The sequence below is a fragment of the Phoca vitulina genome, unplaced genomic scaffold (genome assembly GCF_004348235.1).
Source record: "Phoca vitulina isolate PV1807 unplaced genomic scaffold, GSC_HSeal_1.0 scaffold8, whole genome shotgun sequence".
Lineage (NCBI taxonomy): Eukaryota > Metazoa > Chordata > Mammalia > Carnivora > Phocidae > Phoca > Phoca vitulina.
In genome coordinates, this window is record NW_022589711.1 from 34,420,216 (window position 1) to 34,446,162 (window position 25,947).

General features: G+C 34.2%; 1 protein-coding gene across 2 annotated transcripts in view; it reads left to right on the top strand.

Moving 5' to 3' along the window:
- NECTIN3 (nectin cell adhesion molecule 3) overlaps positions 1-25,947 on the top strand; it is a 126,056-nt gene that overhangs the window by 37,674 nt on the left and 62,435 nt on the right. For both annotated transcript variants that reach the window (XM_032406510.1, XM_032406509.1), the window contains exons 2-5: positions 4,228-4,569; positions 12,129-12,425; positions 15,181-15,298; positions 21,881-22,032. In XM_032406510.1, the coding sequence (XP_032262401.1) occupies positions 4,228-4,569; positions 12,129-12,425; positions 15,181-15,298; positions 21,881-22,032 (909 nt within the window). The remainder of the gene's footprint in view (positions 1-4,227; positions 4,570-12,128; positions 12,426-15,180; positions 15,299-21,880; positions 22,033-25,947) is intronic.

Genomic DNA, 25,947 nt, shown 5'->3' on the forward strand with positions numbered 1-25,947 from the left:
AATAAATAAAATCTTTAAAAAAAAAAAAAAGAACTTCAAATAATTTAGGTCTTTAGAAACAAACATTTATGTTTCTCCAGGATACACTTCTGCTCTCCTGTCAAACTCCACTTAATATGGGGAAGTGAGGCATTCGAATAGTGACTTTGGTCTAAGAACCACGGTGGAGAATCTGTTTCTCCACAGTTTTAAGATTCCATGGGGGAAAATCTTACTTAGAAGTTGTTTTTAACTTTTGGGTTTTGTCTAGGATTGGAAATGTATTATACACTTGTTTACAGGCAACAGAAACTCACTTTGTCTGACTAAAACACAAAAAGGGAGATACATTATTAGAAGCTCATGGAATCTAAGGGAGAGCCAAATTATCAAAACTTGCTCAGAGCTTTAAGGATTGAAACAACAGAAAATTGTGCCAAAGTTTACTTTTGCAAAAACTACCCAGAATAATTTTGTAGAAAAATTGGAAAGTAAAATTACTCATTATCTCCTAGATATTAAAACAAAAGATGAAAAAGTAAAACCTGATAGTTATGTTAATACTTATGAGTAAAATTAAACACTTACTAAAAAATAGCCATTTGTAGTTTTTTTAATCTACTCAAGCTCTTTACTAGGGGGTCAGTTTTCCTGGTCAAATCTATCAACCCTTTTCTAGGTGGTTTTTCTATCTTTTCTTTTATGCTGAGAGTGGCTTTCCCTATTTAAATATTGTAGAGTGTATTTAAATAATGTAAATATGTTTTTGAGTCATTGGATTCATTTTTTCTTTTTCCTTTCTCCCAATACTCCCCCCTTCAGTAATGGTGGCTCACTAGGCCATACTTCTTACCAGTTGTAAGGAGTTAGGATTTAGCACTATCCCTCCCAGGTTATTTTGATACTTAATGTCTTAGATCAGATTGCTGTAACAAAGCACTATGGACTGGGTGGCTTAAACAACAGATACTTATTTCGCATAGTTTTGGAGGCTGAGCAGTCCAAGATCAAGGTGTGAGCAGATTCAGTTCCTGGTGAGGACCCTCTTCTTGACTTGTAGATAGCCACCTTCTTGCTTTGTCCTCACATGGTAGAAAGAGAGAGAGCTTGTCTTTCTTCCTTTTCTCCTATGAACACTAATGTCACCATAGGGGCTCTACCCTCATGACCTCATAAACCTGATTTACCACACAAGGGCCCCATCTATAGACATTATCACTTTAGAGATTAGGGCTGTAATATAAAAATTTGGGGAAGTGCAAATAGTCCATAACACCTTATCCTATCTCTTTTCCATTTCTACCTGAGGAGGATTTGTTTATTTTTATTTTTAATTTGCTTTTATTATGAACATTACTTATAAATGATTTTGACATCAAAGAGGAACACAAAGTAAAAACTGAAAGTTCTTTCCTTAATCCTCAGTATCGCACTCTCTAACGTTATTTGCCAGAATATACAAAGTTATTGTCAGTATATGTGCAGGCATATGTGCCTGTTCTTTACATTTTGATCTTCAGTCCTTGTGTGTGTGTGTGCGTGTGCACGCTTAGTGTGAAGCGGGGATCTATTTCCAAGTATTTAGCTCTTGTCCTTTCAGCATCTTGACTAATTCGCTATTTCCCCACTCATACAAAATACTTTGTTGTATATCAATATTATTTTATGTGTGTGTGTGTGTGTATATATATATATATATATAGGTCAGTTTGTGTACTTTAAATTGTTTTCAGATACTAATAGTAAGCTTTTTATTATTTTTATTTTAGCATTTCCCCTCCCTCCTACTGGGCCATTGTTGTTTTTGAAATATTTCTTAGCTATTGTCCCTAGTCTAGTTTCAAGAATTTTTATCAGAGATTTCACTGCAGTTGCTTTGAAATTTGTGTGATATGGGGCGATATGATGTCTAAATAGTATTAAGTTTTCCTACAGGAACATGACATATCTTAAATATATTCAAGTCAGTTGCTCAGGTTTATAGTTCTTTACAACTTTATTCATGGGCATTTGAAATATTAATGTTTTACAAATGTTGTCTTCTCTATAATAAATTTGTAAAGGTTATCACGTATCCTAACATGCTGATTATATATTTTGGATATATTTTGCATGTTTTATATGCACCCATATTATTTGTTCTAATAGCCCTTTACTTGGCCTTTTTAGATTTTTCAGGTAATAGGTTTTTCAAATAATAATTCTGTCTGTTCCTTTCTAATGCTTTACCTTCCCTGTTTCTTTCTTTCTTTCTTTCTTTTTTTTTTTTGCCTCATTGCACTGGAATTTCCATTGTCAGTTGAACAGTGATAATGATACTGCACCATTTTGTCTTGATCTTTTTTTAATAGCAATGCCCCCTTTTTCTATTTTAGTGTTGTGGTGATGGCCACTGATTTGAAAATAATCTACTTTATTATTAAGAATCCTTCTTTTCTCAGTTGTTAGAGTTTTCTAAAAAATCAGATAATGAATGCTAAACTTTATAAAATGCCTTTTCAGCATCAAATGAGAAAGTCAATATGAGCTTTCAGTGTGATAAATAGTTTAAAAATATCCTTAACAATCTTGGAATATCCTACTTTGTCATTGTGTCTTTTTCTTTAAACACAAAGCTGGGTATTATTTCGTAATATGTGAAAATTTTAATATTCATAAATTGTCCTTTTCTTTGTATATTTTTGGTTTAGTACTAGGCTTATGATAGCTTGCTAAAATACATTACGTACTTATAAAATGTATATGTCTTGGATTAATTTTAAAAGCTTAGTAATTATCTACGCTTGAAAGCATGATAGAACACAATGGTAAATTTTGAGGACTTGATACTTTTTTGGGACAATGGTTAAAAAAACCTTTTTCTTCCATAACTGTTAAGTATAGTCAGTGTGAATTGTCTATCCTTTTTTGTTTTGTTTTGTTTTTATGATTATTTTTTTATTTTTATTTTTTTATTATGTTATCCTTTTTTGTAATACATCTTCAATCATTTCCTAGATGGTACAGTTTGCTCTCTTGTTTGTTTACTTACTATTTTTTAATTCATTTACAATTTGGATGGCATATTTTGTCTATTTCTTTATATTTTACTTATACATTTATGGTTTTTTTCTCCCAAAAAGGGCTGGTGGAAATAATAATTTGTAAAGTTTTTGTTGTTGTTTAGATCTCCTTGAACATGTTTAAACACATTTTTCTTGGTTATTTTTAAAGTGACACCCTCTACATTTTTGTATTTAAGAATATTAATAAGACATAACTTTAAATTTCAAAGATGATATTTATAAAATGTATTGTTTTTACAGTTTCCATGTTTGAGTGTTTATATTGATTTACTTCTGAATTTGAATATTTATTTTGTCAGGAGACATGTGAGTCATAAACTCTCCAAGGGCTTACATATATGTTCCAATATACTTGTCACTGAGCAGCATCTTACTTGACTTTAGTATTCATAAATATTAGTCTTATTTGTCCTAAAATAATTTAGATTTGGCCCAAGGAAGTCAGTATTACAGGGGAGAAGTTTGATGTCATTTCATTTTAACTTTTGCTTGTGGGATTTTTTTCTTCATCCACGAAATAGGAAAAAAAAAATTGATTCCACATTTACATAAATGTTTTTTAAATTAATGCTTTCTGGTAGTTGGTCTGTCTTAAATGAAGTTTTTTATAGAGATTCTTGATAGAGGAACCCTCCAGAAGATACTTTAGTATTATATTTGGTTTGACAGATCCTTCATGTATTAGTGATCTACTGCGAAGTAATAAATTACCCTAAAGTTCAGTGGCTTTAAAACGACATGCATTTATTATCCCTCTTTGTGTCAGAAATTCATGCATGGCTCAGCTGGTTTCTTTGCCTAAGAGTTTTTCACAAGACTGCAGTCAAGGAGTCATTTAGGGCTGGGATCTCATCTGGAGGCTTGACTGGGGAATGATCTCCTTCCAAGCTTATTCTTGGTCCAATCTAGTGCTTTTTCCACTGCGACACATATTGGCAGGTATTTGATTTATCTGAGAGTCACTCTTTGGGTCTAACATTCAGCCCTGGGAACATCTGCCTCTTTTGAGTCCTTCCTATTATTTAGTCATAAATGTATGTGTGTATGTGAATGTGCATGGACATGCAGGTGAGCACCTATAGAAGGGCTTGTGGGAGGGACAGAGGGAAAGAAGAAGGGAGGGAGAATGATCATATGTTAGTATAACTTTTTTCTATTTTAAGAACTATTTTTTCCCCCATAGGTGCCTTAGCTGGGCCAATTATTGTGGAGCCACATGTCACAGCAGTATGGGGAAAGAATGTTTCATTGAAGTGTTTAATTGAAGTAAATGAAACTATAACACAAATTTCATGGGAGAAGATCCATGGCAAAAGTTCACAGACTGTTGCAGTTCATCATCCTCAGTATGGATTCTCTGTTCAAGGAGACTATCAGGGAAGAGTCTTATTTAAAAACTATTCACTTAATGATGCGACAATTACTCTACATAACATAGGATTCTCTGATTCTGGAAAATACATATGCAAAGCTGTTACATTCCCGCTTGGAAATGCTCAGTCCTCTACAACTGTAACTGTATTAGGTAGGTATGCTTGAATTGTATATTTTGGTGGTAGTGGCAAGGATTATAGTAAAAGTTTTTTCAGGATTTTAAAGTAATTGTATATATATAAATCTAGATTTGAAATAATTCAAATGTGATTTTTCAAGTTTTGTCTTAAAATTCTGTGATTCTCGGCTGTCTCAATTTAAACAAAATTTTGTATCTACCTACCTATCTATATAATGCTATGTGGTTCTTAGTTATTTTACTTTCTTCATGAAATATTGTTTTTTATTTATAATACTAAGTGCTCAGTGTTTTTGACATTTTCAGTATTCTTTCTCAAAATTTCAAACCTTAAATTTCCTTTTTAAATAACCTTTTCCATTTATTTAAATGACTTGTTTTAGAGCCATTGATAAACTTCATGTTTGTTTCTGAAATGAAATTTTATTTCTGCTACTGTGCATTTCATAGCTGTTTAAATCTTGGGCCATTGCTCATAATGAGCAATCTGCTTTTTCCTATCTGATAACGGTTAGAATTTATGGTGGAATTTAAAATGAGCTTATCAGCATTAAGATAGCCACTTGCAGTGAAAGGTATACCAATTTGGAAATACTGGCTTGTACTTTTAGAATAATAGAGTAAAGATTAATAGCAACCTTAGCCATTTCCACTCACAGTAGGACTCCTTTAATGGGCAGTCTGCTCTGCATCTACCTGTTTGTCTGTTGGGGACTTGGTTGGATCTGCTGGTAGCTCCCCTCCCCAACCCTCCTTCACTCTCCTCCTGGTGTTACACTCTAGTAAAAAGCCCTTTGTGCTCCTCACTTGGTCTTAGTTTCTGCTTCCCGAGCAGCGAACAAGTTCACAGCCCCTAAGATTTAAAGGCATCATTTCAGGGTCTCTGACATGCAGGAGAGCCGTTTCGTCCAGCTCTGTCAGATATTTTTTCATGTTGAAAGCTACTATTTAAAAATAGAAATAAAATTAAATATTTGAGGACTTCATATGTTTATGACACTGCCCAAACAGCTGTGGGAAAATATAACTCATGTTTATGAAATTGATACTTTTGAGAAACATTTTGATTAGAAGGCAAGGCATAAAATAAATATCTGAAAAATCAAGTGCAGGCCATCAGGGTAAAAAAGGTCACAAAAGAAGTTCATTGGCTAGAAAATAATAGTTTGTGTGTGGAAGAGGGAACCCATGGGAATAAAGGCTTTTTTTGCCATAAATTTTAGTAATTCCCCCTAAATTAATACAGTACTCAGTGGTTTAAAACTTAAGACTGTTTATAGTACAAGACTACTCATGATTTTACCCATGCGTACGTCTCTAGCTTCATCTATTTCATCTCTTGCTCCACTTTTCCTAGTAACACAAATTTAATAATCATGATGAACTATTTGCAGTTCTGGTAATACCTGTTTATGTTTTACATGTGTTTTTCTTTCTTCTTGGATTGCTTTCTTTTTCTTCCTGTCTCTCTTCCTACATTCTTGTATTTAACTGCTATTTATCAAACCACAGCCTTTTAGAAGCCATTGTTGAAATATATACCCACTTGCAGTTTGATGTTTGTTTGTTTTTTTTCTTTTTTGGCTCTTTTGCCATTGTATCTTGAACTTAGCTATTGCTGCAGTTACCATACTGTTTGTTATGTGTTTTCTCCATTATAAACACGTGGTGGACTGCAACTCTGTACTTCAAAATTTAACTGTATCTCTCTCAGGCCTACAAGAGTTCCTAGTATATAGCAGTCATACACCATTTAAGTGTTATTTAAGTAGGGTGTAGGAATGGATTGGTGAAGGGCGCCTGGGTGGCTCAGTCGTTAAGCGTCTGCCTTCGGCTCAGGTCATGATCCCGGGGTCCTGGGATCGAGTCCCACATCGGGCTCCCTGCTCAGCGGGAAGCCTGCCTCTCCCTCTCCCACTCCCCCTGCTTGTGTTCCTGCTCTAGCTATCTCTCTCTGTCAAATAAATAAATAAAATCTTTAAAAAAAAAAAAAAAAAAAAAAAAAAGGAATGGATTGGTGAAACTTAGTAGTCTACAAAAGTCCTTGAATTTTGGGTAGGTTTGGGGTAAGCAAAAGGGAAATAAGTATAGGGAGAATAAATGAGCCAGTGCAGGGAGGCAGAAAACAACATACATTAGGGCAGAGTTCTTTTTAGCGTCAGCATTGTTGACATTTTGGGCTGGAATTCTTTGTTGTAGTGAGCTGTCATGTCCATTGTAGACTGTTTGGTAGCATCCATGACCTCTACCCACCAGATGCTAGTAGCAGTTATGACAGCTTAGAATGTCTCCAGACATTGCCAAGTGTCCTCTGGAAGAGGAGGGGAGAGATCGCTCATTGTTGAGAACCCTCATTAGTGGAACCACTGAATAATTTGTTGATTGTTCAGAGGATTTATATAAAGTACCAGAATTGAAGTCTAGAAAGGTTGAGTAGGACTGCATTAAAGTAACTTGAATGTTATGATGGGGAATTTGAGCTTTGTATTACTAAGAAATGCCAAGTTGGTGTAAGGTGTTGTACTTCTCGCCTCCCTTCTTTTACCCTCAGACTCTTGCTATGTAAAGTGTGGTTGCTGAACCAGCAGCATTGGCAGCACTTGGGAGTTTGTTAGAAATACAGAATTTCAGGCCCCTCCCAAACTTACTGAATGATAAGTCTACATTTTAGCAGGATTTCTAAGTGATTTGTATGCAGAATAAAGTTTGAGAAACACTGCTTTGATCACCTTCTCACCTTGCTTGGAGGGATATTTAAGTCATAGTAGATGAGATTCAGGGAGTAATGTGATAAAAGTTGTGATTTATGAAGATTAGTCTGGTGTTTTTGATGGATTGAAACGAAGTCCTAAAATCATAATCCCTCAGTCATGTGGCCATGAAAGCTTGAAATTAATTTTCTGATTTCCACCACTTGAGGGAAGAAGGGAGCTATTACAAAGGAATAGCTGTCAAGACTTCATAACTGATTGGATACAAGAAACAAAGGAGGTTTGAACATAAACAGGTTTTGAACCTTGGTGATTGAGTAAATTGTGTTATTAATTCCAATGGGCGTGTCTGAATGAAAACCAGGTGTTGGGATTGGGAGGCTAAGATTGGGAGGCATTTGCTTTATTGAGTTTGAGGATATATAGGCAAACAACACCAGGCAGGTGGTTAGAAACTGTGGAGTCAGGCCTTGTATCAAAATTGAAGAAAATTAGGGATCATGTAGATAGTAGTGTGTATCAGATAAAAATTTCTAAGGGAGATGCAAACAGTAATTGAAGGCCCAGAACCCAGTATTTATTAGGGCAAAGGTTAGAAGAAATAGAGATGAAGAGCTCAACGAGAGCTTTGAGAAAAACTCAGGCAAAATAATACTACTTGGAACAGGAGAAGATAAAAGTTTTAAGATTATTCTAGCAGTTTTTTTCCCACAGTGAGTATTAAGCCCTATAGAACATGATTTGAATAACCATTTTTTCAGTTTTCCTAAGAATGGTGCACAGCTCGTATTCTAAATGTACAGCCCAGATGACAATTCATTACTTAAAACAGGTACCTTAAGGCATTAGTACTTAATTCTTTTGGAACTGAATGTGAAGAACTGTGTCAAAGTTTGAATTTCTACCAAATTAGAAAAAGAGAATGGCAAACAAAAATATTAAGCCTGTAGATTACATGGTAACATTAGAGTTTCAGTGGAGTGGTATTAATAGAAACCAAATTAAGGGAATGTGATATAACAAAAAAGCTTTGGGAAAATTTAGCAACAAATGCCCCACAGTAGAACAGTTGTTTTGCAATTGCTTACTTCTCTTGATGGGATATTTTATAGTTGTTAAAATTATGGTTAAGAGAAGTGTTGCTGCCTGAGGAGAAGACCCAAAAAATTGTAGGTATGCCAAGAAAATGATAATAACTGCATTAGGATATTGTCGTTGTGGATAATTTTTCCCCAATTTTTAGAAATACTGCTTTTGCAATAAAAATATAGACTTCCACTATATGTTGGCTAACTGAACATAATTTAAAAAAAATAGACTTCCCTTGCTGTGGATGATGGAATACAGGGACTGGATTTACCCTCTCTCTAAGAACAAGAAACCAGGCAAATAAGAAACAGTTTTTAGTCATTGGATAATAGGCAGTGTAGGATTATGATCCCTGAAAGAAGGAAAACAAACAAGGTGAGTCCCTATAATGTTCTAGCTTCCTCCTTAGGCAATTTACAGGCTCAGTGACAAGGATTTGAAACAGAGAATGATGGTGTCAGGGAGTAAAAGAGACATACTGGAATTCAGGGAGGACAGGTGATTAGAATTCGTGGAGCAGAAATACTGGAAAGCAGAGAGCATCAGAGAGTGTGTGTTTTAGAGATCTACAGAAGGGCCCTCTGAAGTCTTTGGGTTAGTACTGATCTGTGTCCATGAGAGAGGACACTTTTGAGGTTTGGGGAAAGAACCAGCAGAAAGCATTAGATCTAAGTAACAATCCTGGTGTTCACACAGGGCTGGGAAAACCATGTTCCCTCCATTCAAGTACACAGGGCATTGGTAGCATCTTAAGAGGAAGCAACAGCAAAACTGCTAGACAGGGAAGGTTATAGAGAAGTTAACTAAAATATTGAAATATATGAGAAAAGTAACTTTAGAAAGCAAATAAGGTCTACAACCAGATTGATTCCCTTCAGAAGAAACAGAAATAACGTAACTTGAAATTGACTTTAAAAGTTTCTATTAATGATGGCATAAGTTGTTCAGACCAACTCTCCCATGGGAGTGAAATATAAAATACCATCGAAAGCTTCAAGGAAGTAAGAACATAGTGAGAAATATAAGTGGATCAAAATCTAGGAGTAAGGGGCGCCTGGGTGGCTCAGTTGGTTAAGCGACTGCCTTCGGCTCAGGTCATGATCCTGGAGTCCCTGGATCGAGTCCCGCATCGGGCTCCCTGCTCGGCAGGGAGTCTGCTTCTCCCTCTGACCCTCCCCCCTCTCATGTGCTTGCTCTCTCTCATTCTCTCTCTCTTAAATAAATAAATAAAAAATCTTTAAAAAAAAAAAAAAAATCTAGGAGTAGGTAAAAACAGAAATAAGCCTAGCACTGAAAGTTGCATTCAACCTGAGGACTTTTGATAATTCAGAAGAAACACCTGAGATGCTAAGCTGCGATTTTGAAAGCCTTGAGAAGACAGAGACAAATTTCTAAGTGTAGTTCTGCTCAAGATGGGGGATGTCTAATAACTCTTCTCTTATTCACCTGGTATCCAAAGGCTTACATTTTTGGAATAGTAGGAAACTAGAAATAAACCAGCCTTCTTATAGACTTACAGGTTTATAATGACCTAAGTGGTTTGATCTTAAATTCAGGAGATCCTGGACTGGTTAGTGATTTCAGGAGTTTGGCAGAAGAAAACTCAGATCTTTTCTAGAGGAAAAGTGTCTTTATTCTAGACCTCACATTATTTCTACCTTAGTTATTCAAACACAGGCATATAGTCTCCTTGAATCGGCAGGTATACAAGTAAAGAAGACCTCACAAGGAGCAGCCAGCACAAATAAGACAACAGAAACAGACATGCAAAGATATAGGATGTTGGAATTATCAGATACAGACTATTAAACAGCATCATTTAACATTTGAAGAGATAAATCAATCTATAAAATTTCTGCAGGAAACTATAAAAAAATCACATAGTAATTGGCCTTGAAGTAGCGAAGTAATTTTTAGTGTATAAAAGCAGTTAACAATAAAAGAAATTAAAAACTGATCAATTTTAGTACATTTGAATTAAAAACTTCTGCTCATCAAAACACACCATTGGGCAAAAAGATAAGCCCTAAACTGGTAGAGAGGATATTTTTACCACATATAATTTAAAAAAGGGCTCTCCTTCCAAATCAGTAAGAAAAAGCAGTTGGCTTTAATAGGCATTTTGCAGAAGAAATTCCAAATGGCCTAAACATGGAAAGACCTTTAACCTCATTCATAATATGAGAAATTAAAAAATACAGCCTCGACAATACGCCATTATATATAAGGTGGACAGACATTGAGAAGTCAGACAATATCAACTGTGGTGAGTGTCTGAACTGATAGGATCTCTAAGATTGGGAGTAAATTGTTACTTTGGAAAGCTTTTTGGCATTATCTCGTAAAGTTGAAAATAAAAAGAGTAGTAGCAATTCCACTACAAGGGACAAACTAGAGAAACACCCGTACAAATATACCACGATACACCAATGAGAATGTTTCTTGTAAAATTGTTTATACTCAACAGGAAATAGCACCAATGTCCAATGGTAAATAAACTGTATAGCAGTTAATAATTTATAGAATTGCATGGAAATTTAAATGCTTTAAAAATTAAAAGTAAAAAGAACCCCGAATTCCAAAATAATAAATTAAGTCTGATTATTCTCAAATAAATTAATCTCAGGAGCACAAAGTTGAGTCAAAGAAAAATGCATATAGTTCAATACCATTCATATAAAGTTCAGAAACAGGTAAAATGCCATTGTTGTTTAGCTTTGTAGTTGTTGCTTGTAGACCTGTCATGGAAAGTAAGCAAAAATTTATTTCCAAAGTCAGTATAATGATTTCATACTTGGGCAGGTAGGTGTTAAGATCAAGAAGCATGTTGAGTGACCTGGAAGGTACTAATGTTTTTCATTAAGATGTGTGTTGTTTACAATATAAAGTATTCATTACATGTGTTGAATGTACTTTCCCCTTTGTTATTTTACAATAATACATCTTATACAATACATAAGGAAATACATAAGGAAAATATTAGTATCTCGAGTAGATTATGAAACAAAAATAGTTAGACACAAATCAAGAACAGATGGCATTGAAAACCGGTTGGAAACTTTGGAAATAAATAAGTTATTGAGATAAAAACTTAATATACAGAATAAACTATAGGCTTGAGACAATTTATGAGGTGAGACTGAGGAATTTATGCAGAAAGAAGCACATGAAATTTGCTGGAAAATATGAAGAGATAGGATATATGGAAAGTAGATTGAAAGGTCTAAACATTAAGGTTACTTTCACTTGCTAAGGACCTTTCTTATACTAGAATAAGATAATGGGATACACATTCTAATAAATGTAACTATTATTGACATTACATTTTAACAGTGTAGGTTCCATACTGGTAACTTAATTTATATTTTCTATAAGCATTTTTGCTGCAAAATGAAGCACTGTGTCTTAAAACTACATCTTTTCCCCTTTCAGAGTAATATTTAAAATCTCATAATGAAAATTATCCAATTTACAGGAATTTTTCATATACTAACTTTGGGGCAAACTCATCGGTCCCTATAAAGAAAAATCGTATCTCTCCTAGGGAGAACTTTCCTTAAGGTTTTCAAGTCTTGCTGAGCTTCTTGTTTGTCTTGGCTCATGATCTTCTCTTCCAAGAATCCAGCTGATGTTGGCATTACTTAAAAGCGTATGTGTAGATTTTATATGCATTTGCCCCTAAGTTTATGAAATATGGCTAGATACGGCTTGGAAAGATGTAAATATATTCTTCTTTGAAATGTGACTAATTATTTTTTAAAATTTGAACAGTTGAGCCCACTGTGAGCCTGATAAAAGGGCCAGATTCTTTAATTGATGGAGGAAATGAAACAGTAGCAGCCATCTGCATCGCAGCCACTGGAAAACCAGTTGCACATATTGACTGGGAAGGTGATCTTGGTGAAATGGAATCCACTACAACTTCTTTTCCAAATGAAACGGCAACAATTGTCAGCCAGTACAAGCTGTTTCCAACCAGATTTGCTAGAGGAAGGCGGATTACCTGTGTTGTAAAACATCCAGCCTTGGAAAAGGACATCCGATATTCTTTCATATTAGATATACAGTGTAAGTAAGCAATAACATTTGCTTTGTAAACATGTCATGCATTTTATTTTAACTTTCTTCCTGTGACATAATTCTATGTCAGACTTGTTAGTTTGAATATTTAATATTCAGATATTCTTACATCTTTTCCTTATTGACTTTTTTTTTTCTTAATTTTTAAAAATACCTTCATGGAAATTTCGTTTAACCAGAACATTTTTTATTAGTTTGTAAAGATGGACAATGACTTTAAAGTCTCTCTCCAACCTAAAATTATTTAGCCTTCTCCTTTTTAGACCTTAAAAATAGGCTGGACTTAAGCAAATTGTGGAAATTTATACCTCAAAATGTGCAATACTTAGAGACAACAACTACTTTGCCAGTTCGATTAATTTAACTATTACTCAGTTTTATTGATGCTACCCATGATGTTTTCAGCAAGAATCTTTTACTGCCTAGATGCATATTAATTAGTTTGAAAATCTTTGTTTTTCCAGGACTATTTCTCATCTGATTTTACTGTTCATGTTGTAAGATTCTCATATAGTAAGACAGTATTTTAAAGACATCATTGGGATAATAACCATTGTAGATAAGGTTCAAAGCTTGGCCCGTCTCCTATTTTTATTTTTTTGTTAAGGGATGCTCCCTTGTGTGTAAAGTTTGTATGTGTATATACTTTCTCCTATACGTTAGCTCAGTTGTTGACACATTCTTTGTGTTGCATTTAAAAATTTTGAGCAGAAGAAAAAGTGATAATGCACGTAACTTAAGGATAATGAAAATTAATAGGTTTTTAAAAGGAGGCGTTACAGTTTTTGTTCTTAGTGTTTTATTTTTTGATATGACATACATGGAATTTTAAATTGCACATATTCGTTACACTTGATGTAATGGTTTCTAAAGCTAATTCTAAGAATCTTTTTCAACATTTATAGGGTTGAACTTGGGAAGTTATCTTACATGAATGTTACTACCATTTTATTCTTGAGTGCAGATACTTTCTTTTCACTTCTCTGGAGAATCCAATTAAAATTTCTCTTTTTCCTTTTCCTACCTTACTTTCACAGACTCTTAACTTTTTCCTTTTTCTTGTAAAATTCAGATCCCAATTGTAAGTACTATTAATATTTTTCTTAAATATAATGTCCTTCCTTGTATCTAGTAATTGACTGAAATTTTCTTCATTTGTATTATGTACATTATGCTTTTTTGGTTGTTGTTTGCTTGAATGCAATCCTAAATATATAAAAATATTTCTTTTACTGTAAGACTTATATAATTATGGCTTAGATTTATTGCCTTGCTCCTAAAATATTCTTAGAGTACTCATGATTTTTTTCCTCTTTTTAATTGGGACCTATAAAACATGTGAATAAAGTTTAAGGAGATAAAATCTTATATCCAAAGTTCAGATCTCAAAATTTAGAGGTTTTCTTTGGGGATACCTTACCTTAATACCTATTCCTTCCTCCTATTAAAAGAAATTAAACTCACAGATCTCTCTACTGTTCTTTCAGCAACATTTTTTAGTACCAGTTGTAAGTTACAAAAATGTTAATTCTTGTCATTTATGAGGCAGGCATTTCTTTCTTAAAATTACTAAGGTAATTAATTGTATTTTAGTATAAGTTTAATTTTTTACTACTCTTTTTTGTAAACATTGCTTGATAATAGATCAAGCTTACCTGACAGAATTGAACTGACCTGGTCTCTAACTTCCCATCTGATCCTGTACTCTTTATCTAGTTTACTGTGTAACTCACAGGAGGGTCCCTGTACTATGCATAAGTGACGTTTCCTTAGGGAAGCTTTCATGACCTTCCTCAGCCTCATCCCCAGTCTAAATTAGGTTCTTCTTTATATCATCCTGTTCTTTTCCTTCTTGGCTCTCATAACAGGTTTTAGTTTAATACTTTTAAAATATTCTCTTCCTTATTAAAAACTATTGGAAAATAAATTTTACGAATACAGAGTCTGTATTTATACCAAATGCCTAAAACAGTGCCTGCCACTTATTAGGAGTTAAACAATATGATGGTTGAATGAATGATTCGTATTGGATTGTATGGTTTAAATGCATAAATTTATATTGCTGGTAAATATGGATAATTGCTTATTTAACTAACTATATTGCACATATACCAAAAGACATTTGGGTGCATTGAATGGTTAAAATTTAATGTTTTAGAACAGTTGAGGCCACAGATAACTTACTTTAGTTGTAATTATAGCCTTAGAAAGTTTGTGTCACATCTCTACTTACCCACAGAATATTAATTAATTGTAATACAGGGAATCTAATCTCTGTAATTGACTTTGTATCTCTCAGGGGATACTTTCTTTCCGATTAAACATTTCTTTGAAGACAGTTTTATATGGTGACTTGGAACTTAAATGCCATGTCTCATCAAATTAAATAGTATAATGTATTTCCTTTGTTCATAAATCTACACTTCTCATAATAGGACTCTTATATTTTGTTCTTGGTGATTATATGTTTGTGAATATCTTTATATTCAGTGTCCATAATAACTAGAACTGTACTTGCTATAGTTACGTAGTGTTTGGGTACTCATTGTCCATTCATGCACTTATTCTTTCAGTCAACTAATATTTATTAACTACTGTCTTCCACAATGGTTATGTATATTGACAGAAGGAAAAATGATTTCTGTTCTTCTGAAGTTTAGTCATTATGTTAATGCTTTGTCGTTACATGTTGCATTTATCATTAACAAAAGATAATTTGTACTGTTACGCATTTGTTTTATAGATGCACCAGAAGTTTCGGTAACAGGCTATGATGGGAATTGGTTTGTAGGAAGAAAAGGTGTTAATCTCAAGTGTAATGCTGATGCAAATCCACCACCCTTCAAATCTGTGTGGAGCAGGTAATAATATCACATACTTCTAAAGGGAAATTATTTAGTGAAAAGCATTCTTTTTTTTAATTTAATTTTATTATGTTATGTTAATCACCATACAATACATCATTAGTTTTTGATGTAGTGATCCACGATTCATTGTTTTCGTATAACACCCAGTGCTCCATGTAGTAGTACGTGCCCTCCTTAATACCCATCACCAGGCTAACCCATCTCCCCAACCCCCCTCCCCTCTAAAACCCTCAGTTTGTTTCTCGGAGTCCATAGTCTCTCATGGTTCATCTCCCCCTCCAATACCCCCCCCCCTTCATTTTTCCCTTCATTCTCCTAATGTCCTCCATGCTATTCCTATTTCCACAAATAAGGGAAACCATATAATTGACTTTCTCTGCTTGACTTATTTCACTTAGCATAATCTCCTCTAGTCCCATCCATGTTGATGTAAAAGTTGGGGATTCATCCTTTCTGATGGCGGAGTAATTTTCCATTGTATATATGGACCACATCTTCTTTATCCATTCATCTCTTGAGGAGCATCTCGACTCTTTCCACTGTTTGGCTATTGCAGACACTGCTGCTATGAACATTGGGGCACATATGGCCCTTCTTTTCACTACATCTGTGGCTTTGTGGTAAATACCCAGTAGTGCAATTGCTGGGTCATAGGGTAGCTCTATTTTTAATTTTTTGAGGAACCTCCACACTGTTTTCCGAAGTGTCTGTACCAACTTGCATTCCCACCAACAGTGTAAGAGGGTTCCCCTTTCTCCACAACCTCTCCAACATCTGTTGTTTCTTGCCTTGTCAGTTTTTGCCATTCTAATTGATGTAAGGTGGTATCTCAATGTGTTTTTGATTTGAATTTCCCTGATGGCTAATGATGATGAACATTTTTTCATGTGTCTGTTAGCCATTTGTAGGTCTTTGGAGAAGTGTCTGTTCATGTCTTCTGCCCATTTTTTGACTTGATTATTTGTTTTTTGGGTGTTGAGTTTGAGAAGTTCTTTATGGATCTTGGAAATCAGCGCTTTCTCTGTAGTGTCATTTGCAAATATCTTCTCCCATTCTGTGGGTTGCCTCTTTGTTTTGTTGACTATTTCCTTTGCTGTGTAGAAGCTTTTTATCTTGATGAAGTCCCAAAAGTTCATTTTTGCTTTTGTTTCACTAGCCTTTGGAGATGTATCTTGAAAGACGTTGCTGTGGGCGATGTCAGAGAGGTTACTGCCTATGTTCTTCTCTAGGATTTTGATGGTTTCCTGTCTCATATTGAGGTCTTTCATCCATTTTGAGTTTATCTTTGTGTATGGTGTTAGAGAATGGTCAAGTTTCATTCTTCTGCATGTGGCTGTCCAATTTTCCCAGCACCATTTATTGAAGAGACTGTCTTTTTTCCATTGCATATTTTTTCCTGCTTTGTCAAAGATTATTTGACCATAGAGTTGAGGGTCCATATCTGGGTCTCTCTTCTGTTCCATTGGTCTGTATGTCTGTTTTTGTGCCAGTATCATGCTGTCTTGGTGATCACTGCTTTGTAATAATAGCTTGAAATCCGACATCGTGATGCCCCCAGCTTTGTTTTTGTTTTTCCACATTTCCTTGGCGATTTGGGGGCTTTTCTGATTCCATACAAATTTTAGGATTGTTTGTTCCAGCGCTTTGAAAAATGTCATTGGAATTTTGATTGGGATGGCGTTGAAGGGATAGATTGCTCTGGGCAGCATAGACATTTTAACAATGTTTATTCTTCCGATCCATGAGCATGGAATGTTTTTCCATCTTTTTGTGTCGTCTTCAATTTCTTTCATGAGTGTTTTGTAGTTCCTAGAGTATAGATCCTTTACCTCTTTGGTTAGGTTTATTCCAAGGTATCTTATGGTTTTTGGTGCTATTGTAAATGGAATCGTTTCTCTAATTTCTCTTTCTACAGTTGCATTGTTAATGTATAAGAAAGCAACTGATTTCTGTGCATTGATTTTGAATCCTGCCACATTACTGAATTGCTGTATGAGTTCTAGTAATTTGGGGGTGGAGTCTTGGATTTTCCACATAAAGTATCATGTCATCTGCGAAGAGAGAGAGTTTGACTTCTTCTTTGCCAATTTGAATACCTTTTATTTCTTTTTGTTGTCTGATTGCTGTTGCTAGGACTTCTAGTACTATGTTGAACAGTAGTGGCGAGAGTGGGCATCCTTGTTGTGTTCCTGATCTTAAGGGAAAGGCTCTCGGCTTTTTCCCATTGAGGATGATATTCACTGTGGGATTTTCATAGATGGATTTTATGAACTTGAGGAATGTTCCCTCTATCCCTATACTCTGAAGAGTTTTAATCAGGAAAGGATGATGTATTTTGTCAAATGCTTTTTCTGCATCAATTGAGAGGACCATATGGTTCTTCTCTCTCCTCTTACTGTGTTCTATCACATTGATTTGTGAATGTTGAACCACCCTTGTATCCCGGAGATTAATCCCACTTGGTCATGGTGGATGATCCTTTTAATGTATTGTTGGATCCTATTAGCTAGGATTTTGTTGAGAATTTTGGAATCTATATTCTTTAGGGATATCGGTCTGAAATTCTCCTTTTTGATGGGGTCTTTGCCTGGTTTGGAGATTAAGGTAATGCTGGCCTCATAGAATGAGTCTGGAAGCTTTCCTTCTGTTTCTGTTTTTTGAAACAGCTTCAGGAGAATAGGTATTATTTCTTCTTTGAATATTTGGTAGAATTCCCCAGGGAATCCATCAGGCCCTGGACTCTTGTTTTTTGGGAGGTTTTTGATCACTGCTTCAATCTCATTACTGGTTATTGGCCTATTCAGGTTGTCAATTTCTTCCTGTTTTAGTCTTGGTGGTTTATAGGTTTCCAGTAAGGCATCCATTTCTTCCAGGTTGCTTAATTTATTGGCATATAGTTGTTGATAATAATTTCTAATAATTGTTTCTATTTTCTTGGTGTTAGTCATGAGCTCTCCCCTTTCATTCATAATTTTATTAATTTGGGTCCTGTCTCTTTTCTTTTGGCTAAGTCTGGCCAGTGGTTTATCAGTCTTATTAATTCTTTCAAAGAACCAGCTTCTGGTTTCGTTGATCTGCCTCCCTATGACAGGTAAATATTATTTACTGCCAGTAGTATACTAGAATTCTGTTTTCTTTTGTCTAAGATCTTTGTTTTCCCTGAGCCTAATAATTCTTAGCTTCAAAGAATATCCTTAATTCTCTTTATCTGTAAAATTTCAAACTGTTATACTAAGGTTTTCATTTGTATTTCTTAGTATTTGGGGCCCACCTTTAGTCTTGAGACTTGTATCTATCAACTATGTATAATTTTGTCATTTTTTTTTATCATTTCCCCTCTTTTTTTAATTTGCTTTTACTAGACCTCCTATTTGTTGTGTACTAAACATGCTTATTTTTCAAACAGTTTTTTGTTTTGTTTTGTTTTTCCTAGGAAATTTCCTTGACTTTTTTCCCCATTGACTTAATTGATTTAAAACATTTTTGGGGCATGCATATTTTTAATTTCTTTTTTTTTCTTTTTTTAAGATTTATTTATGGGGGGTAGGGGGAGGGGCCGGGGGGGGGGAGAGAGAGAGAGAGAGAATCCTCAGGCAGACTCCCGCAGAGCCCAATCCCAGGACACGAACATCATGGCCTGGGTCAAAATCAAGAGTTGGCAACTTAACTGATTGAGCCACCCAGGAGCCCCCATACTTTTAATTTCTAAGAGCATTTTCTTATTTCTCTTTCATTTCATTGCATTTTTTCTTATTTTATGGATGTAATGTTTTGTTTCTTCCTAGGAACACAATACTAAAGTTATTTCCTCTTCAGAGAGTTTTTACTGCTTCTTATTGTCTCTTTTCTTCCTTTGTTTTTTTGTTTGGTTTTTCATTTTGTAGATATTCCTTAATTTTCTCAGTTGTCCAGTCATTTCACAGTGATGCATTAAAATATTAAAATGTATTAAAATTCTGAGTGGAAACTCTGTCTTTATAGTGGGGACTGCTCATTAGTAGATACCATTTAGAATGATCAGGTAGAGAGTTATTTCCCTGGGGAAGCTTCAGATGTCACTCAGGAAGAGTGGAAGTCCTTTTTGGTGGCCATGCAGTTTATTTATTGAATTAACCTTCATTCTTCTTTTTAAAACATAAATGCCTAGTATTTGTACAAAGTTGAGAGGAGTCTATTTTTTCAACTTTCAACTAATGTCCATAATTCTAGCCCTCTGCTTCACTCTGGTCTTCTGTAGTAGTACAGTGAGTCAGACTCCAAATCTTGGGTTCCTTGGACCAAATTGGCTGCATTCCCATTCATACGCCTCTTGGAAGCACTTCTTCAGCCCAACGTGGAGCTTTTCATCCTTGGCACTGTTGACATGTTGAGCTGGATAAACCTTTGTTGGGGGAGGCAGTCCTATGAATTGCAGGATGTTTAGCAGCATCCCTGGCCTCATACCCCATTGTGAAAACCAAAAATGTCTCCAGACTTGCAAGTTGTCTCCTGGAGACAAAATCACTCTTGACTGAGAAACAGTGGCTCATAGCATATATTGTTTCCTCAGTCTGTTTTCTGTCTTCTAAAAGTTTGTTGAAACATCTTATCTGATGAATTCTGCCTCCTGTTCTCTTTCTCCTAGTGGGTTTTTAATAGCTTTTAATTCCTTTACTCTTGTTTTAGGTGGGATTTTGTGAGAGTAAGGAAACAGTGTATTTGGTCAATCTGTTGTCTTTAAGCAAAGATGCAGTTTTTAAAGTAGAGAAGGTTTTTTTCATTTACATTTTCTTAAAAGTGGGAAGCAGTCATTGGTTAAGATGTGTGATAGGATATTTCTAAAAGTCATACAATTTCAAGTTCCCTTCCTAGTATCTGTACTTGGAAATGTCTTTTTGAATAAGACATCTAACCTCTCTAATCCTTTGTTTCCTCACTGATAATAGTAAATTATAGAGTTGTAAGGGTAGAGACAATGAATATAAACCAGGTAACATAGGTAAAAGAGTATAGAAGGTGCTTAGCATGTCATTTGCTGTGAGTTTAATGTGATATTTAGATTTTTTTTTTGACTGTGGCTTGTTTGAATAAGCAACTTTAAAGGATTATAAGCCATTTTTATATTTCTCAGAATTAAAGGGATTAGAATTTGGGCCTCAAAATGTAGAGAGATAATTGGTATTTATATACTCCATATTCATTCTCATCCTCCTAGAAGTTCACCTTTTGAAAGTCGGTGCTTGTACAAATGTTCTTATCAAAGTTTTTTAGAAGGTTGGGTGTTTTTGGTTTTTAAACCATGTAAGAATATTACCTTTTTTCTTCAATGTAAATTGAAGTTCCTGCACTGTAAAAGATTTTATTGACTGTTCTTCCACCTACGACCTTTGGATTTGCAGAACAAAATCATTCCTCCTATTGTCCAGTGTTGGTTTTGTTTCTTTCTACCTTTTTATTATTTTTTGTTCTTATTCTCTTCGTAATTAGTTGTCAGTCTTCTGTGTACTTAGATCATTGAAAGCAAATACAGTATCTTATTTACTTCTGTATCTCAGCAACACCAGCAGAGCAGAGTATGGTTAATATTAAGCTCCTGGCAATTAAATAATGGGTGGCTGAGTGAATGAATAAATAACCTTTTGAAAATCTGCTTAGCTCAAACTATAATAGTTGAGTGCTTGGTTTACTTGACTTTTTGTTCTCCTAAAAAATAACTCATGGGCTTTAAAAATAATTTCAAAATAAATGCCTCTTGGTGTGTTTTTTGGTATCCTAAGGTTGGCAGTATGATGCATAACAGTATACTTAGTTCCATTGCAATGAATGGCTTTAGAGTTGTCATAGTGGGATTTTATTCCTATTGTGGTTTATAGTAATGCATACACTAGACCTCTTAGCCAAATTAGTATAGACACCATTTTTAAAAATTGTTAATTGGTGCAGAATGGCACGTTGGTTTTTACCGTCACAGATGCCCACTTTACAAATGAGATTATTTTATAAGAAGACCCTTTTTGATGCTTTAGAAACTGTCTTTGAATGGGGCACAGTATAGATTTGCTCAGTATGAATTGAATATGTTAAATATTTAATATGTTACATAAAAATATTTAAATATGTTATGGAAGGTGCTAAAACATTATCATGTACTTAAGTGGCTTTTATCTTAAATTTCTTAAGAAATTCGTAGATATATCATGAATAGATCTATTCACTGAGAATTATTTTTAATTCTTTTGATACTGTAGGTCTTCAAATAATATATTTTTCTAGTTTTCCAGTTTTCTGAATATAATTCTTTAAAATCACCTAATTTTTTTTCTTTCCTTCCCTCCCATTCTAATATGCTGGCCTTCTTGCACTTATGTCAATTGCTATTTTGAAAAAATGGGTATTCTTAATGGATTTTATCAATTACTTCATTCTTATTGAAATGAAAATTCATATCTTAATATTTCCATTTCATAGTGAATTCTACCTGAAGAATGCCAGTTCTTGAATCACTAACATCTCAAAAGTGTAATATTTTATTTAAATAGCTATCAATGAATAAAGTCTGAAGCTGCTTAAAATAATTTCATGCTTTTTAAAATCTAGGTTGGATGGACAGTGGCCTGATGGTTTATTGGCTTCAGACAATACTCTTCATTTTGTCCATCCCTTGACTTTCAATTATTCTGGTGTTTATGTCTGTAAGGTGACCAATTCCCTTGGTCAAAGAAGTGATCAAAAGGTCATCTACATTTCAGGTAAGTTACTATCTACTCGCAAAATGAGTTACTTAAATTATTCCTATAACAACAGTCGTAATAACACTGTGTTCTAGTTGGTAATTTATATTTGCTAATATACAGATTCCTCACTGTGAGGTTTTCCAAATAATCAAAATGAAATATAATAAAGTAACCCTACCTGAACCACATATGTAAAGTGGTGTTACTTTACTTAAAGAAATGTCAAAATGTCTGTGCAGCAAGCTTATATACATTTTAATTAAGATCTTTGCTTATAGTTAATTTTTCAGTTACATAGTATTAAGTATTCCTTTTATAGTAGTGTGTACTTTTCTAGGTTCTCTCATTTTTACACCCGAGAGCAAACACTGGGTTTGTGTGTGTGTTTTTTTGGTGGCTACTCTTGACACAGGTGTCTCATAAATAAAATGGGATATTGACTTTGATGACCTGGCTTATTAAATAACGTAGTTTGTCACTCGATATGGAACTATATCATATTGAGTTACTGAGAGTGAAGTAGGAATGCTACTGAAAATGTTCTAATGAAATAAAATTTAAGATGTTTCTTATTGTCAGTCCTTAAGCCACTAAGAACTTCGATTTTTCACATTCCATTAGTTTTGCTATGAATGTTTTGTTAATTTGAGTATATAAATTCGGTACTCACAAAATACATTTAGAGCTAAAAATATATTTTTCGTGGGTGTGGCTATAAATAACAAATTATCAATGTAATGCTCATTTATAAAAATTATATAAAATATTTTGAGCATCTACTTACTACAAGAATATAGCAATCTTCATGTCTAAACAATGGAAAATTAAAGGAAAAAGGAAGAGAACCTTGAGAAAAGCAGGTTTGTATGGCAATTATGTAATTATGTAAAACTGAATAGTTAGATTTTTAGAGAAATCTTAAGCTTGCTTTCATGTTATATTCTTTGTATGATCACTCAATCTAAGAACAGTCCCCCATATTATTTTCTCATGGCATTTCCCACAATTTGTAGTTGTATACTTACTTGTGTACTTTTTATCCATCCTCATATTTAAGCAATTTATGTTTGCTTCATTTACCGTTGAATACTCAGTACTTACTTAGTGCCTGGCACATGATAGGGATGAGGCAAATATATTTTTGCATGAATCTCACAAGAAGCTTAGAGCTGTGTACATCCCTAGCCAGCCCTTTCTGCCAGTAGCAGTGCTTTGGTGGAAATCAGAATGAGATTAAATATTAGTCTATTAGTCTCCCTTTCTTCCCTTAAATGTCTTTCCCTTTCCTTTTCCTTTTCCCTTACTTCTTGGATCTTAAAGCCACAGGGAATGTATATTTAGAATGTAGTTACCTAAGGATGCTTACTTTTTGTTTCTGTTGTACAAAATTTGGTGTGGGATATTACTTGTAAATCTCAGGCTCAATGTATTATTATGTAATCATTTAAATATCAAGGCTCAATTTGGGCATTCTTATATGTACTGATTCTGTTGATGATATCCTAAATTTATTATATCTTTTGGCATTCTGGATCCTTTTCCCAGTACTTTCGACTTATGTGTCCAACTGCCTATTAAAATCACTTAACTCTGTATAGAGGTATAATAAGCATTTATGGGTTAACATTCAAAACCGAGGTCCTGATTTTTCTTCTGCCCCTTGCCACCATACCTCTTCCTCCAACAGTTTCCCTCCTTTCTGTCATTGGTAACTCCATCCTTATATTTGCTCAGGGTTTAATCCCTGATGCTTATTCTTGATTTCAGTTGTTCTCTCATACCCCATCCAGTCCATCAATAAATCCATGGCAGCTCTTCCATTACGTTATATGTAGAACCTTACTATTTTTCCACTTCTGCTGTGAGTATTCTGACCCAAGCCATCAGCAACCCTTACTTCATTATTAAAAGAGCCATTTAATCTTCCTACTTTTAATTTATCCTCAAAAGAGCAGCCAGAATGATCCTTGTAAAGGGCATGTCAGATCAGGTCACTTCTTTCCTGCAAACCTTTCACGAGCTTCTCATTTGACCCACAATGAAAACCAATTCTCGCAACAACTTACAAGGGTCTATACATGCTCTGGTCCTAGATGACCTCATCTCTTATTATATCCCTTGCTCACTTGGCCTTGTTGCTGGCTTCCTTGCTGTTCTTTGAACATAACAGGAACATTGCTACCTCAGGGTCCTTGACTTGCTGTTTCTCCAGCTGGAAAGCTCTTCAGATATCCTTATAGCTCTTTCCCTCACTTCCTTTAGGTCTTTGCTCAAGTTTCACTTTCATGACTATAATTAAAATTGAAAATTGAGACTTCTCTTTTCTAATCCCTTTACTCCTGTCTCCTTTTCTGCCCTATTTTTCTTTACAGTATTTATTGCCACACACCAACTACATGTTTTATTTATGTGCTTTTCTGTTTATACTTCTACTAGAACATAAGTCCTTTCATCTGCTTTAATCACTACTGTATTTCCACCATCTGCAGTAATGTTTGGCATGTGATAGGTGTTCAGTAAACTTTTCTTGCATGAATGAAAAAATTTGAGAAGAAAACAATCAGGAAAGAATTAAAAATCTAGAATGTGCTTTTATATAGCTTTATTTTCTTTGACAAGGGAAATAACGTAACACTGGTGATAAACTTTACGCATTGTTTGATCAACCTCTACTAAGTCCTAAAAGAGGAAATAAAATTTTGAGTAAATATGAAAAATCAGTTAATTACCGCTAAGTGATTCAGAAAGATAGCATTATATAAGATGATTTTCTTTAAGTAATCATTAGAATTAGACTTTACTTTTCTATCCAGCGTCTTTAATATTTAATACAGTACACTACGTTGAGTTTAGTTATCACCCCTGAGAGCTTCTTGGAGGACATGAAATATCCTAGATATAATACTGCCTTTCCAAAATGACTAGTAAATCCTAGTAGGCTTTTATCAGAACGAAAGGCTATAATTCACCAGGAATAAACAATCAAGCTGTTGATCTTTTTTATTGTAAATTATAAGTACCCTTTTTCCTCTAGAAAATTTTTTTTACCTCAGTATTAAAATTGATAAAAAAAATTTAGGAAATGATTTTTTAAAATATTTCTAAAGTGAATGCATCTTATGACTGGAGACTAAAAGATCTACTCAGAACAAAGTTAGCAACTCTGTTTGAGGGAAACTGTAATTTTATTCTACATTTTTTCCACATTGGTAAGTGTAAGATTTTGGACAAAAGGTGATTGATCCAAGATTACAATATTCAACTTCAATTACTAGTCATGGAGGTACAGTGAATCTTTGTCCATTACTAAATGACTGCTGCAAATTGTGATTTTTCTAGTTGTTCTTGGTGTGTTTTCCCCTAATATTTTGTACTTTTCTTTGAGAGTAGAGGAACAAATTTTTATATATCATGTAAGTTCTCCCATGCCTAAAACTCAAAGTATATTCCTGTGCAAATCTTGAATTTTGAATCCTATTGATTTTAGGAATTAGGTGTAATATTTGGCATAAGAATCCACACTTAATTAGGAAACTATAAAATTCATAGATTTTGGTTATGTAAATAATTCATATGAAGTCTAAAAGAAAAAAATCCATTTATTTTTTTAATATATTAGGCTAAAATACACTTTATAGCTACAAAAGCCTTACTGGACTATTTGTTTTCCTGTTTGGCAGAACTCATTAATTTGAAAAAAAAAAAACTTCATTTGGTTGTAGAGAACTCACAGTGTCTACTAGTTCATTACATTCGTTATATACTGATTTATTACACATTCTGCAAATAATATCAAAAAACAGTGAAGAAATAAGGAATGCTGTGGGAAAGGATTTTAAATTATGGTAAATAAGTAACTATTAGTGATTACAAAATAGTCCATTTGATTCCTTATGCAAATTCTAACTCTCAGTGTAATTATTTTGGAGT